Raw genomic sequence first — 12,032 nt, 5'->3', positions numbered from 1 at the left:
CACACACACACACACACACACACACACACACACACACACACACACACCCCGACACACGCTAGTAGAGTTGCCACGTCATGGAGAGCATTCATCTTCAGTTCTACCAGGCTTGTTTCCAGACAGTTGGTACCAATTTGCAGTCCCACCAACGGTGTGTATGAAAGTTCCCCCAACTCCAAATTCTCATCCGACTCTTGTTACTGTTACTGCTTTTGCCAATCTGTTGAGCAGAAAATAACATGTTATTGTTTATTTATGACTCAAGTACCACTTTATTATTTTTTAATTGAAGTATAATTGACTTACAATATTATATGAGTTTCAGGTGTACGACCTGATATTTTTCTACGTTACAAAATGATCTCCATGATAAGTCTAGTTATCATCTGTCACCATACAAAGTTATTACAACATTAGATACTTTCTTGTTTACGTTTGCCCTTCCCTCACCACACATGAAAACGTTTTCAGGACCTTCCTATACATCTTAGTTTCTCTAATACGAGTGCCCGCTTCTGTCTTCAGTGCGTGTTTCTATCTTTCTTTACCTTGTGAGATGGTGTCTCTTCCCAGGTCACCTCTGTATATGTTATTTACTGTTTAGTCATTGCTGGTCCCTTTCTCTTCCCTCTTCATCCCGCTCTGTAACTGTTTTCCTGATCCCCAATTGCTTCTCACATCAAAGTTCTGTCCTCCCCCTTAGATCTGAGAAGCCCTAAGAGCTGGTAACAGAAGTAGGATGAGGCGTTTGCATTTAGAAGGAAAGCCCTGATTGAAATCTTCATCTCTCAGCACGAGACAAGGAAAATCCTGTCGCAGGCGTGAATTAAATTGCACCCTGTCTGTGTGTGTCTGTCCCACAGGTTGGAGAATTGTGACCTCACGTCACTTTCCTGCAAAAGTCTTATCTCTTCTCTTGCGAGTAACAAGAATCTGACCCATTTGAGCTTGGCAAAAAATGCCTTGAAGGACGATGGGGCGAAACAGCTTTGGAATGCCTTGCAATGCTCTCAGTATCCTCTGCAGAGGCTGGTGTAAGTCCCCAAATGTCCTCTTTTTGGAACTCCCTGGAGTAGAATAGGGCAATGGAGAGCCACTGTGATATGTGTGTCCATTTATGCAACATACTTTTTAAGCGCCTACTGCATATTAGGCATTGTGCTGATACTGGAAGAAAGCATAATGAAGAGGAAGGTGGTTATGATTTCAGTCTCAGAGATAAATTACCTAGCGGCAGAGTTCTCAAACTGTGTGCCGAGGTACCCAGGGGTGAACTCACAGAGGCGCTGCAGGGTATTTTAAATGTAAGAGATACTGACATCATCGCCGCAAGAACTATTAGCTTGAGGTAGTTCTGTTCTAACATCAGGTTGTGCTACTTTCCTTTCAATGATGTCATATCTTTGCAAAGCTCTGTCTTTAGCAATTGCGATCACGAGAGCAAGTGCATTGCAAGAATGTTTTTTAACAGATTTTTTTTTTTTTGGCCATGCCGTACGGCTTGTGGGATCTTAGTTCCCTGACCAGGGATTGAACCCCAGGCCCTCGGCAGTGAAAGCCTGGAGTCCTAACCCGTGGACCCCCAGGGAATTCCACAGAGCAAAATTTAATGAAGTACAGGGGTGATGTGAAAAAAATGAGATGCTAAGGAGGGCATAAATGGAGAAAGTTTGGGAACCTCTGATCCAATGCATTCCTCTAACTCCCAGAGTTTGGGAGTGAGTGTTATACCTCTGAGATCAGAATAATGTAATGTGACCTGGCTTTCTGCTCAGAAGTGAGTCGTGTATCAATCTCAGTGATATGGACCAGCATACATACTAAGTGATATCCTGTTTGGTGTTTGTCTCACTCTATCCTGAATTCTTTAAATGACTTCCCCTAGGTATCAGGGCACATTGGCTGTCATTGACAGAAATGAAACTCAGACTGTCTTAAACCGTAAAGAAATTTGCTGGCTGGTAAAACCAGAAATGCCGAACTGACACGCAATATCCCCTGAACCCATTGAAGCGTTCAGGATCCCAAAAAGAAGCAGGAAATTGTGCAGCTGCTTCAGAAGACAGACGGGTATCTCCTCAAAAGGTTAAACAGAAACGTAACATGAGTCAGCAATTGTACTCCTTGGTATACATGCAAGAGAAATAAAAACAAAATCTGCACAAAAAATTGTACACGGGTTTCCGTAGCAGCATTATTTGTAGTAACAAAAAAGTGGGAAAAAATCCAAGTGTCCAAAAGCTGATGAATGGATAAGGTGTGGTCTCTCCATATGATGGAATATTATTCAACCATAAAAAGCAACAAACTATATATTAATACATGCCAAGTGGATGAATCTTGAAAATATTATGCTAAATGAAAGAAGCCAATCACAAAAGACCACATATAGTATGATTCTATTTATCTTAAATGTCTAGAAGAGGCAAATTGACAGGAAGAGAAATCAGATTAGTGGTTGCTAGAGCTGGGGTGGGTGGGGGAAGAAATTGGGAATGACTGCTACAAGGTACACCGTTTTCCTTTTTGGGGTGATGAAAATGGTCTAGAATCATGGTAAATGTTGTGCAACTCTGGAAATATACTGAAAACCAATGGTGTGTACACTCCCAATGGGTGAACTATATGGCACGTTAATTATATCTTGATAAAGCTGTTATACCAAAAAAAAAAAAGGTGGGAAAGAAAGCTAAGGGTGTTTTGGTTGGTGTTTCTCTGCAGGCTGAGAAATTGTGCCTTGACCTCTGAGTGCTGTCCGGATATGGCTTCTGCTCTTGATAAAAATAAAAACCTGAGAAGTCTGGACCTTGGTTTTAACAGCCTGAAGGACGACGGGCTTATCCTGCTCTGTCAGGCCCTGATGAACCCTGACTCTGGCCTACAGATTCTTGAGTAAGTTGTCCCCGTTTCCTTCTTTGAGACCGAGTGTCTGTAAAATTCTCTTGGGGTAGAATGTGGGAGTGTGTTTTGCACTTCTGGGGTGTTCCCTCCATTTGGTTGGAGGACTTGGAAACTTCAGAGCAGTGGTTCTCAAAGTACAGTCCTCAGACTAGGAACCTTTTCATCAGGGAAGTTGTTAGAAAGGCAAATTCTTGCATCATTTGTCTCTCTGTGTCTGGTTTATGTCACTGGGCATAATGCCCTCAAGGTCCACCCATGTTGTCACAAACAGAATTTCATTCTTTTTATCGGCTGAGTAGTATTCCATTGTACATATATGCCACATCTTCTTTACCCATTCATCTGTCGATGGGAATAGAGGTTGCTTCCGTGTCTTGGCTATTGTGAATAGTGCTGCTATGAACATGAGGGTGCAGGCATCTCTTCCATACCCTGGTTTTGATTCCTTTGGGTCCATTCCCAGAAGTGGGGTTGCTGGATCTTGTGGTGCCCTGAGGGTGGGGGACACCCCAGTCTGTGCTTCACAAACACCTCCCATGATTCCTGTGAATGTTAGAGTTTAAGGACCATTGTTAAATTCTTCCATTCAATGAAAGATAAAGAAGAATTTGTTAATCTTAGACTAATACCTTAGATGGCGAGTCTTCCAAAATCAATGTTTATGCTTAGGGAATCTTTTTTGTGTGTATATTTTTTCCTTCTCCTAAAGGTCTCTATGCTAACATGCATACTAGCCAAGTGATTCGAAAGAATTCATCCTATTTTTAATTGTTTTAGTGGTTACCCTAAATATTTAGAAAAGATTTATAGACATCTCTGATGACAAAGGTTGAAACTTTTTTTTTAGTTATTTTTTTTTATTGGCGTATAGTTGATTAACAATGTTGTGTTAGTTTCAGATGTACAGCAAAGTGATTCAGTTATACATATACAACTTTTTTTTGCCTCTTTCCTACCTGCATTTTCTGTTCACTATTGGTATGATCTGGGTTCTAAGTCTAGATCACTTTTTTCTTTCAGAAATGTTAGCTTTTATTTTTTATTGAAGTATAGTTGATTTATAATATTATATTAGTTTTAGGTGTACAGCATAGTGATTCTGTATTTTGATAGATTATACCCCCATTAAACATTATTATAAGATAATGGTTACAATCCCCTATGCTGTACAATATGTTCTGTTGCTTATCTATTTTATACATAATAGTTTGTATCTCTTAATCCAGTATACCTAATTTGTCCCTCCTGTCTTCCCTCTCCCCTTTGGTAACCACCAGTTTGTTTTCTATGTCTCTGAGACTGCTTCTGATCTAGGAGAGGCAGCAGTGAGCGGTGGCGTGAAGCGAGATCTTAATTCCCTGCCCAGGGATTGAACCTGGGGAGCCTGGATGAAAACCAGGAATCCCAGCCACCACACCCGCTGGCTCTTGCCCCAGTGAAAAATGCATTTCTCACGGAGGCAAAAAAAGAAACCTGTAAAACAGGTACAAAGTTTATTATTAGAGACATAGCACAACAACAAGTGGGAGAGCACACAGAAACAGTTTGCTTAGTTAAGATAGAAGCAGGGCAGAGACGCACACCCGGAGAGCAAGGGTGTGGGTGTCCTCCCTAATGAGGAGGAGAGCTGTAAAGAGGCTGTTAAGTCATTCATATACGGCAGTTCTTCCGGGTCTCTGTTTACCTTTGGCCAGTTATCTGATTTCTTTTTCCACACCTGACCTTCCCTAGGACCTTCCCCAACTTGCGTGTGCAACTTTTTTCCAAGATGGATTTCAGCCCAGAGGCCTATGGGAGGGCCTTAGCATCACATGTTATGGGCTGGTGCCCCTCCTTTTTGACCCCCAAGGAGCCTTTCTGCACATGTGCAATGTCTCCCTTGCCCCAAGGATGGGAAATACGTAACCTCTTGATCTTTCAACAGAGTTTGTCCCACTCTGTCCCTGCCGTAAAAACGTCCAGTGTCTAGTTATTTACCCTATTTCTGTTACTGGTTTTTATATCGAGGTGCAGATCTTGAAATATAGACAGGAATCCAGTCATAAATATGTAGTCCTGGAGTCCATTTGTCTCTTGCTTCAGGAAATGTAAACGGGGGGCTGATAATGAATGTCTGGCCTGGAACCCACCTTCTTCTCACCCAAGGAAGTGTAAACAGGAGGCCAGTTGTAAATGTCTAGCCTGGAGCCCATCTATCTCCTGCCTCCCTTTTATTTTGCATATATACTCATTTGTGTTCTTTTTAATATTGCACATATAAGTGATATCACATAACTCTAGAGCATTTAAATCACAGTAGGTTACATCCTTAATTTCTAGGATTAGTCCTGATAATGGATTTCATTTTTGTTGATAATTACTCGAAGAGAGTTCTGGAGGTCACAATTCTTTTACTCCAGAAAGTTAGTCTTGGGTTGGGTTTTTTTTTAATTATTTTTTTATTTATTTTATTTTGGCTGCGTCGGGTCTTCATTGCTGCCCGCGGGCTTTCTCTAGTTGCGGAGAGCAGTGGCTACTCTTTGTTGCGGTGTGCAGGCTTCTCATTGCGGTGGCTTCTCTTGTTGCAGAGCACGGGCTCTAGGTGCATGGCTTCAGTAGTTGTGGCTCATGGGCTCTAGAGCACAGGCTCAGTAGTTGTGGCGCACGGGCTTAGTTGCTCCACAGCATGTGGGATCTTCCCTGACCAGGGATCGAATCCCTGTCCCCTGCATTGGCAGGTGGGTTCTTAACCACTGTGCCACCAGGGAAGTCCTACTACTATATTTAAAATAATCAACAAGGACTTAGTACAGAGAACTCTGCTTAATATTCTGTAATAACCTAAATGGGAAAAGAATTTGAAAAAGAATAGGTACATGTATATGTACAACTGAATCCCTTTGCTGTATGTCTGAAACTAACACAACATTGTTAATCAACTATACTCCAAAATAAAATAACATTTTTGAAAAGAAAAATAAGCTCCTTGGAATGAAATGACTCATTCCGGTCAGAGTGTGATTTCCAGGCTGTGAGCAGCTAGGCTGGCTCAGCTCTCAGGGGAGGGATGTGGTGACTTTTCTGCTGCCTGTTTCTCTCCCACAGGCTGGACAAGTGCCTGTTCACCTCCGTCTGCTGCCAGGCCATGGCTTCTGTGCTCCTCAACAACCAAACTCTGAGATACCTGGACTTGAGCAAGAACGACATCGGGTTCGGAGGCATCCTCCACCTGCGTGAGGCCGTCAGGAAGAGGAAGTGGGGATCTGAGGTCTCTCTGTAAGTCTCCGCTGGGTTCCCTGTGCAGGATGCATAGCCCTAGGAAACCTCCTCAGCAGCAGTGAGATTCTGGACCCCAAATGCTGTCGGCAGATGTTGCTAACGACCTTTGTTCCTTTCCTGGGGATTTTTATTTTAATAAATTTTTTATTTTATTTATTTATTTTTGGTGGCATTGGGTCTTCGTTGCTGCGCATGGGCTTTCTCTAGTTGCATCGAGTGGGGGCTACTCTTCGTTGCGGTGCGTGGGCTTCTCATTGCAGTGGCTTCTCTTGTTGCGGAGCACGGGCTCTAGGTGCGTGGGCTTCGGTAGTTGTGGCTCGCGGGCTCTAGAGCGCAGGCTCAGTAGTTGTGGCGCACGGGCTTAGTTGCTCCGCGGCATGTGTGATCTTCCCGGACCAGGGCTCGAACCCGTGTCCCTTGCATTGGCAGGTGGCTTCTTAACCACTGCGCCACCAGGGAAGCCCTCCTGGGGATTTATAGTTTCCTTCATGTGGCTGACAAACGACAACTCCTGCGTGTGAAATGAGAAAATAAACCTGGATTCTACTGTCTGCTCTTTTTTTTTTTTTTTTGCATTTTAAAAATATTTGTTTGTTTTTTACAGTAGGTCTTTGCTGGTTATCTATTTTAAGTATAGTGTGTACATATCAATCCCAGACTCCCAATCTACCCCTCCTCCCCACTCTTCCCCCCAGCCCCGTAACCATAAGTTCATTCTCTAAGTCTGTGAGTCTGTTTTGTAAATCAGTTCATTTGTATCATTTCTTTTAGATTCCGCATATAAGCAATATCATATGGTATTTGTCTTTCTCTGTCTGACTTACTTCACTCAGTATGATAATCTCCAGCCCATGCATGTTGCTGCAAATTGCATTATTTCGTTCTTTTTTATGGCTGAGTAATTAATATTCCATTGTATATATGTAGCACATCTTCTTTACCCATTCCTCTGTTGATGGACATTTAAGTTGCTTCATGTCTTGGCTATCAGAAACAGTGCTACAGTGAACACTGGGAGGCATGTTTTCTTTCAGGTTATGGTTTTCTCTGGATATATGCCCAGGAATGGGATTGCTGGATCTTATGGTAGCTCTATTTTTAGTTTCTTAAGGAAACTCCACACTGTTCTCCATAGTGGCTGTACCAATTTATACTCCCACCAACAATGTAGGAGGGTTCCCTTTTCTCCACACCCTCTCCAGCATTTATTGTTTCTAGATTTTTTGATGATGGCCGTTCTGACTGGTATGAGATGGTAGCTCATTGCAGTTTTTTTTTAATTTTTATTTATTTATTTTTGGCTATGCCTCACAGCTTGTGGGATCTTAGCTCCCCGACCAGGGATCAAATCCGCACCCCCTGCATTGGAAGTGCAGAGTCTTAACCACTGGACCGCCAGGGAGGTCCCCTCATTGTAGTTTGGATTCGCATTTCTCTAATAATTAGCGATGTTGAACATCTTTTCATGTGCCTCTTGGCCAACTGTAAAAAAAAAAAGTAAAAACGTAGCCATCTGCTCTTAAACTGTTTGTTTCTTCATCTTCTCTCCTGTCTTAAACAAATGAATGTGTTATCATCACTTACCAGATCTGCGGCTGTGAAGGGCTTAGTGGATCTTTCTGTTTCTCCATCTGTAATTTGGGGTTGGCATCCTCCTCCAGGAGACACTATGAGGATTGGAAGAAAGTGCATCTATAAGGCACTAAGGTCAGTGCCTGAGACCATCATGATCTCAATTATCGATGGATTCTGGGTATAGGTCATAGGAAACAGCTGGTGTATTCATTATCTATTGCCCTGGAACAAATTATCTCAATGCTTAATAAGGCAACACACATCTGTTGTAAAATTTCTGAAGGTCAGAAATACAGGAGCAGTTTAACTGGATGGTTCTACTCAGGCTCTTTTACGAGCTGAGTTAAGGTGTTGACTGGAAGGTGATGAGGCTGGAGGACCAACCTCCAAGCTCACCCATGTGGCTGTTGGCAGGAGGCCTCAGTTGCCCTCTGCAAGGCTGCTTCTAATGTTGCAGCTAGCTCCCTCCTGAACAAGTGATGGGAGAGGGAAGAAGGGGGAAGAGGGGGGGCAAAAGTGCCCAAAACAGAGCCACAGTCCTTTATTACTGAATCTTGAAAGACCCATCCCTTCTGCTTTACTCTAACGGTCACACAGACCCACTATAGCCCAGTGAGAGAGGGGGCTACATGATAGTGTGAATAACAGGAAGAAGGATCTTTGGGGCCACTTGGAGTCACCTGCCACACCTTGTAATTGGTGGATCCAAGGCACCTGGGCTTCATCCCTGAGCTCTTGAGAGCTGCACCATTGATCTTGAGCTTGTTGACTTGAAAAATATATTCATAGCCTAAAAGTTGAGAGGTAGGTTTTATCCAGTAGGAATTTTTAGGACTTCAAGCCCAGGAGTCAGAGTCTCAAGTAACCCTGAGGAAACTGGTCTGAGGAGGTGAGGGGAGAGCTAGGATATATAGGAGTTTTGCAACAAAGGGCAGGTGGTAGGAACAAAAGATTACTCTTAATAAAAGAAAAGCAGATACCTCGAGTTAAGGCATATAGCACTTTTCTATGTATGGGAAGATGCAAGAGTCTGGGCTCACTGAAATCATTCCTTTGGTATGTATCTCAGCTACTTGGGGCCAGTATCCTGTGTTTTCTCATCCTGAGTTCCCTCAGGGCTCACCGTGGGGAGTGGCTGCAGTCTGATGGCTGCTAGATGGCAGGTGTTCTTTGTTTCCTTCCTGAGTTCCCTCGGTGCTCACCAGCTCACCACTGGGTTGCAATCACTGATGACTGTGACATCCTTTGTTTACTGATACGGCAGGCAATATTCCATTTACAGTAAGTCCCCTACGTATGAACCTTCAAGTTGCGAGCTTTCAGAGATGTGAACGTGCATTCACATCTGTGTATGCCTGTCTGGCATACATTGTCTCGTGCGTGCGTCCTCTACTGGTTGTGCATCTCGCCCTCAGTCTCCTATAGCTGAGGATCCTTCAGCTCTGCCATCTCCCACCTCCTCTCCCTCCTCCAGTCAGTAACTCTTCTTGCCTGTTCACTCAATGCAGCCCCTGTATGCCAGCTGTTATACTGTACTACTGTACTTTTCAAGGTACTGTTCTGTAAGATTAAAAATGTTTTCTTTGCTTTTATGTATTATTTGCGTGAAAAGTATTATAAACCTATTATAGTACAGTACTATATAGCTGATTGTGTTAGTTGGGTACCTAGGCTAACTTTGTTGGACTTATGAACAAATTGGACTTACAAACGCACTCTCAGAACGGAATGTGTTCGTATGTAGGGGACTTACTATATCAATCTCATGGGTGGTAAATTTCTGTCCTAGAGGTTTTACATATTTTCCAGCACTGCAAAAGAAAACTGAGCATAGGAGAACCAAACCTGATTCTTATCCTTCTCAGGGAGAAGAAACAGAGCGATGGAGTGGATATGATGAGAAGACTGGAGGGCCCAGTAGTGAACAACAAAATCCTGAAGATAGTTCAGGATTGGAAAGATGAGTGCTGTGATAAGGCAGAGTGGACGAATTGATCCGGTGACGCCCTGGATAATTTTTTCCTGATGAAAAATTGGGCAATGGTTTCCTATTCTGTGGGCCCTTCTGAGTCTACAATGGCTCAGTTAGTTCTGGGAAATGGTGTAACGCGTGACCTCCAAATAGCTCCCTCGGAGATACTGAAGGTCACGTGTCAGACATAGATTAGTCACGGAATTGGGGGCACCATGGTAAGCAGCATTCCAGCTCACTTCTACTCCTGGCTTCTGGAAGTCATTGAATATGTCATGTTAACATTGTCTCTGGGAAATATCTGACTCACCTACTGGAGTATTGTGAGAATTGAATTAAAAATGTGCATGAATGCAATTCAAAAACTGTCAAGTGTTGTTTATTTACAAATAGACTTGTACATCAACTGTTACGAAGGAAAACATCTTGCCTCGAAAGAGGGTCCACTACTATATAGCACAGGGAACTCTGCTCAATGTTATGTGGCAGGCTGGATGGGAGGAGACTTTGGGGGAGAATGGATACATGTATATGTAGGGCTGAATCCTTTTGCTGTGCACCTGAAACTATCACAACATTGTTAATTGGCTATACTCCAATCCAATACAAAATAAAAAGGTTTTAAAATAATAATAAAAAATAGGAAAAAAAAGTGTCCAGAGAAAATTTCTGAGGGAGATAATATAGCAAGTGATGGAACAGGGAAATCACCTCATGTTTAAGGAACTCTTTTTTAAAAAGTGAAGTGTGGGACTTCCCTGGTGGCGCAGTGGTTGGGAATCTGCCTGCCAATGCAGGGGACACGGGTTTGAGCCCTGCTCCGGGAAGATCCCACATGCCACGGAACAACTGAGCCCGTGTGCCACAACTACTGAAGCCCGTGCACCTAGAGCCCATGCTCTGCAACAAGAGAAGCCACCACAATTAGAAGCCCGCGCACCGCAACAAAGAGTAGCCCCAGGTCTCTGCAACTAGAGAAAGCCCGCGTACAGCAATGAAGACCCCATGCAGCCAAAAATAAATAAATTAATTAAAAATAAATAAATAAAAATAAAAAGTGAAGTATGACTCAACTTTTTTTTGAAGGAGTTTAGTCCATTAATAAACAAATTAAAGCGAATTTCTCTTGGATGTGTACTAGGCTGAATCTGGACCCAGTTTGGAAGGTCTAGAGGGTGGTTTCCTGAATTCTCTCTCCCTAGTGACCATCACAGGACCTTGAGAAGCTTTAGAATGTGCAGGTGGCCTCCTGTGCAACGTCGTGGAATAGACTGCATATCACAGGGCAGACTCTGCACTTTTTTTTTCTTTCGGCCACACCATGTGGCTTGTGGGATTTATTTCCCCAACCAGGGATTGAACCCAGGCCCTCTGGACCAGCAGGGAATTCCTCAGACTGCAGTTTTTCAGGTCCTAGCTATCTAGCACAGGACTAAAGTATTAGGGCAGCATTTAGAACTCAAAGATCTAGAAAGCAGTCATACAAGTATTTTCTTTTGAAACAGTCCTCTTTTTCTACACAAAGTGATGACCGAGTATTACCTACATTGGTTTCTCAACTCTCTAAAGGGGTTTTGTTGCAAAAGTCAGAGCAGTTGAGACCCTCAACCCCACCCCCAGTCCATTATTCAGGGGTGGACAGAAATAAGTGTCCATCCAAAGTCGGACTCGAAAATTTGCTTTAATTTGTTCTCCAGAGCCCAGAATTTCACATGTCATGCATTGCTAAAAGGATTCACAGTGACTGAGGTGAGGCTGCCCAAAATGCTTTGCCGGGGGTGGGCAGGCTCGGAGGTGGGCAATGTAAAGCCAGAGACCCCCACAACTGACACGTTCCCCAGAAGGACCTAGGAGACCCCCACTTTGCGAAAGCAGGGAGGGAATATGCCTTGAGATGAGCAAGGCTGAAAGTATGATCGAGGTTTCCCATCTTCGTGGCACACTTTATTAACACGGAATCCTTAAAGATGCTGCAGCCTAGCTCCCAGCTCCAGACATCCTGACTTAATTGGAATGGGTGCGGCCTGAGTATGAGGGATTTTAAAAGTTCCCCCAGAGGGAAGAGATATGGGAACAAATGTATATGTATAACTCATTCACTTTGTTATAAAGCAGAAACTAACACACCATTGTAAAGCAATTATACTCCAATAAAGATGTAAAAAGCAAAAGTTCCCCCAGGTGATTCCAACCTGCTGTGAAGTTTGGGAACCACTGAAGTAGGAGATATTGTTACTGTGGTAACCATTTTGCAATATATGTCTATGAAATCAACATGTTATACACCTTAAGCCTACACAGCGTTGATGATTCCCTCAAAAAAGCC

At 43.2% G+C, this 12,032-nt stretch overlaps 1 protein-coding gene across 1 annotated transcript in view; it reads left to right on the top strand.

The window, feature by feature from the left end:
- The window catches only part of NLRP8 (NLR family pyrin domain containing 8), a 19,532-nt gene extending 13,372 nt beyond the window's left edge, over positions 1-6,160 (top strand). The window contains exons 8-10 of the mRNA XM_027097228.1: positions 864-1,034; positions 2,722-2,892; positions 5,986-6,160. Coding sequence (XP_026953029.1) covers positions 864-1,034; positions 2,722-2,892; positions 5,986-6,160 — 517 coding nt within the window. The remainder of the gene's footprint in view (positions 1-863; positions 1,035-2,721; positions 2,893-5,985) is intronic.
- The last annotated feature ends 5,872 nt before the right edge of the window (positions 6,161-12,032 follow it).

The sequence above is a fragment of the Aethalodelphis obliquidens genome, unplaced genomic scaffold (genome assembly GCF_003676395.1).
Source record: "Aethalodelphis obliquidens isolate GAN/ISIS:26980383/991018 unplaced genomic scaffold, ASM367639v1 scaffold113, whole genome shotgun sequence".
Lineage (NCBI taxonomy): Eukaryota > Metazoa > Chordata > Mammalia > Artiodactyla > Delphinidae > Aethalodelphis > Aethalodelphis obliquidens.
The sequence above is the reverse complement of the archived record's forward strand: the minus strand, read 5'-3'. Positions and strand labels throughout refer to the sequence as shown.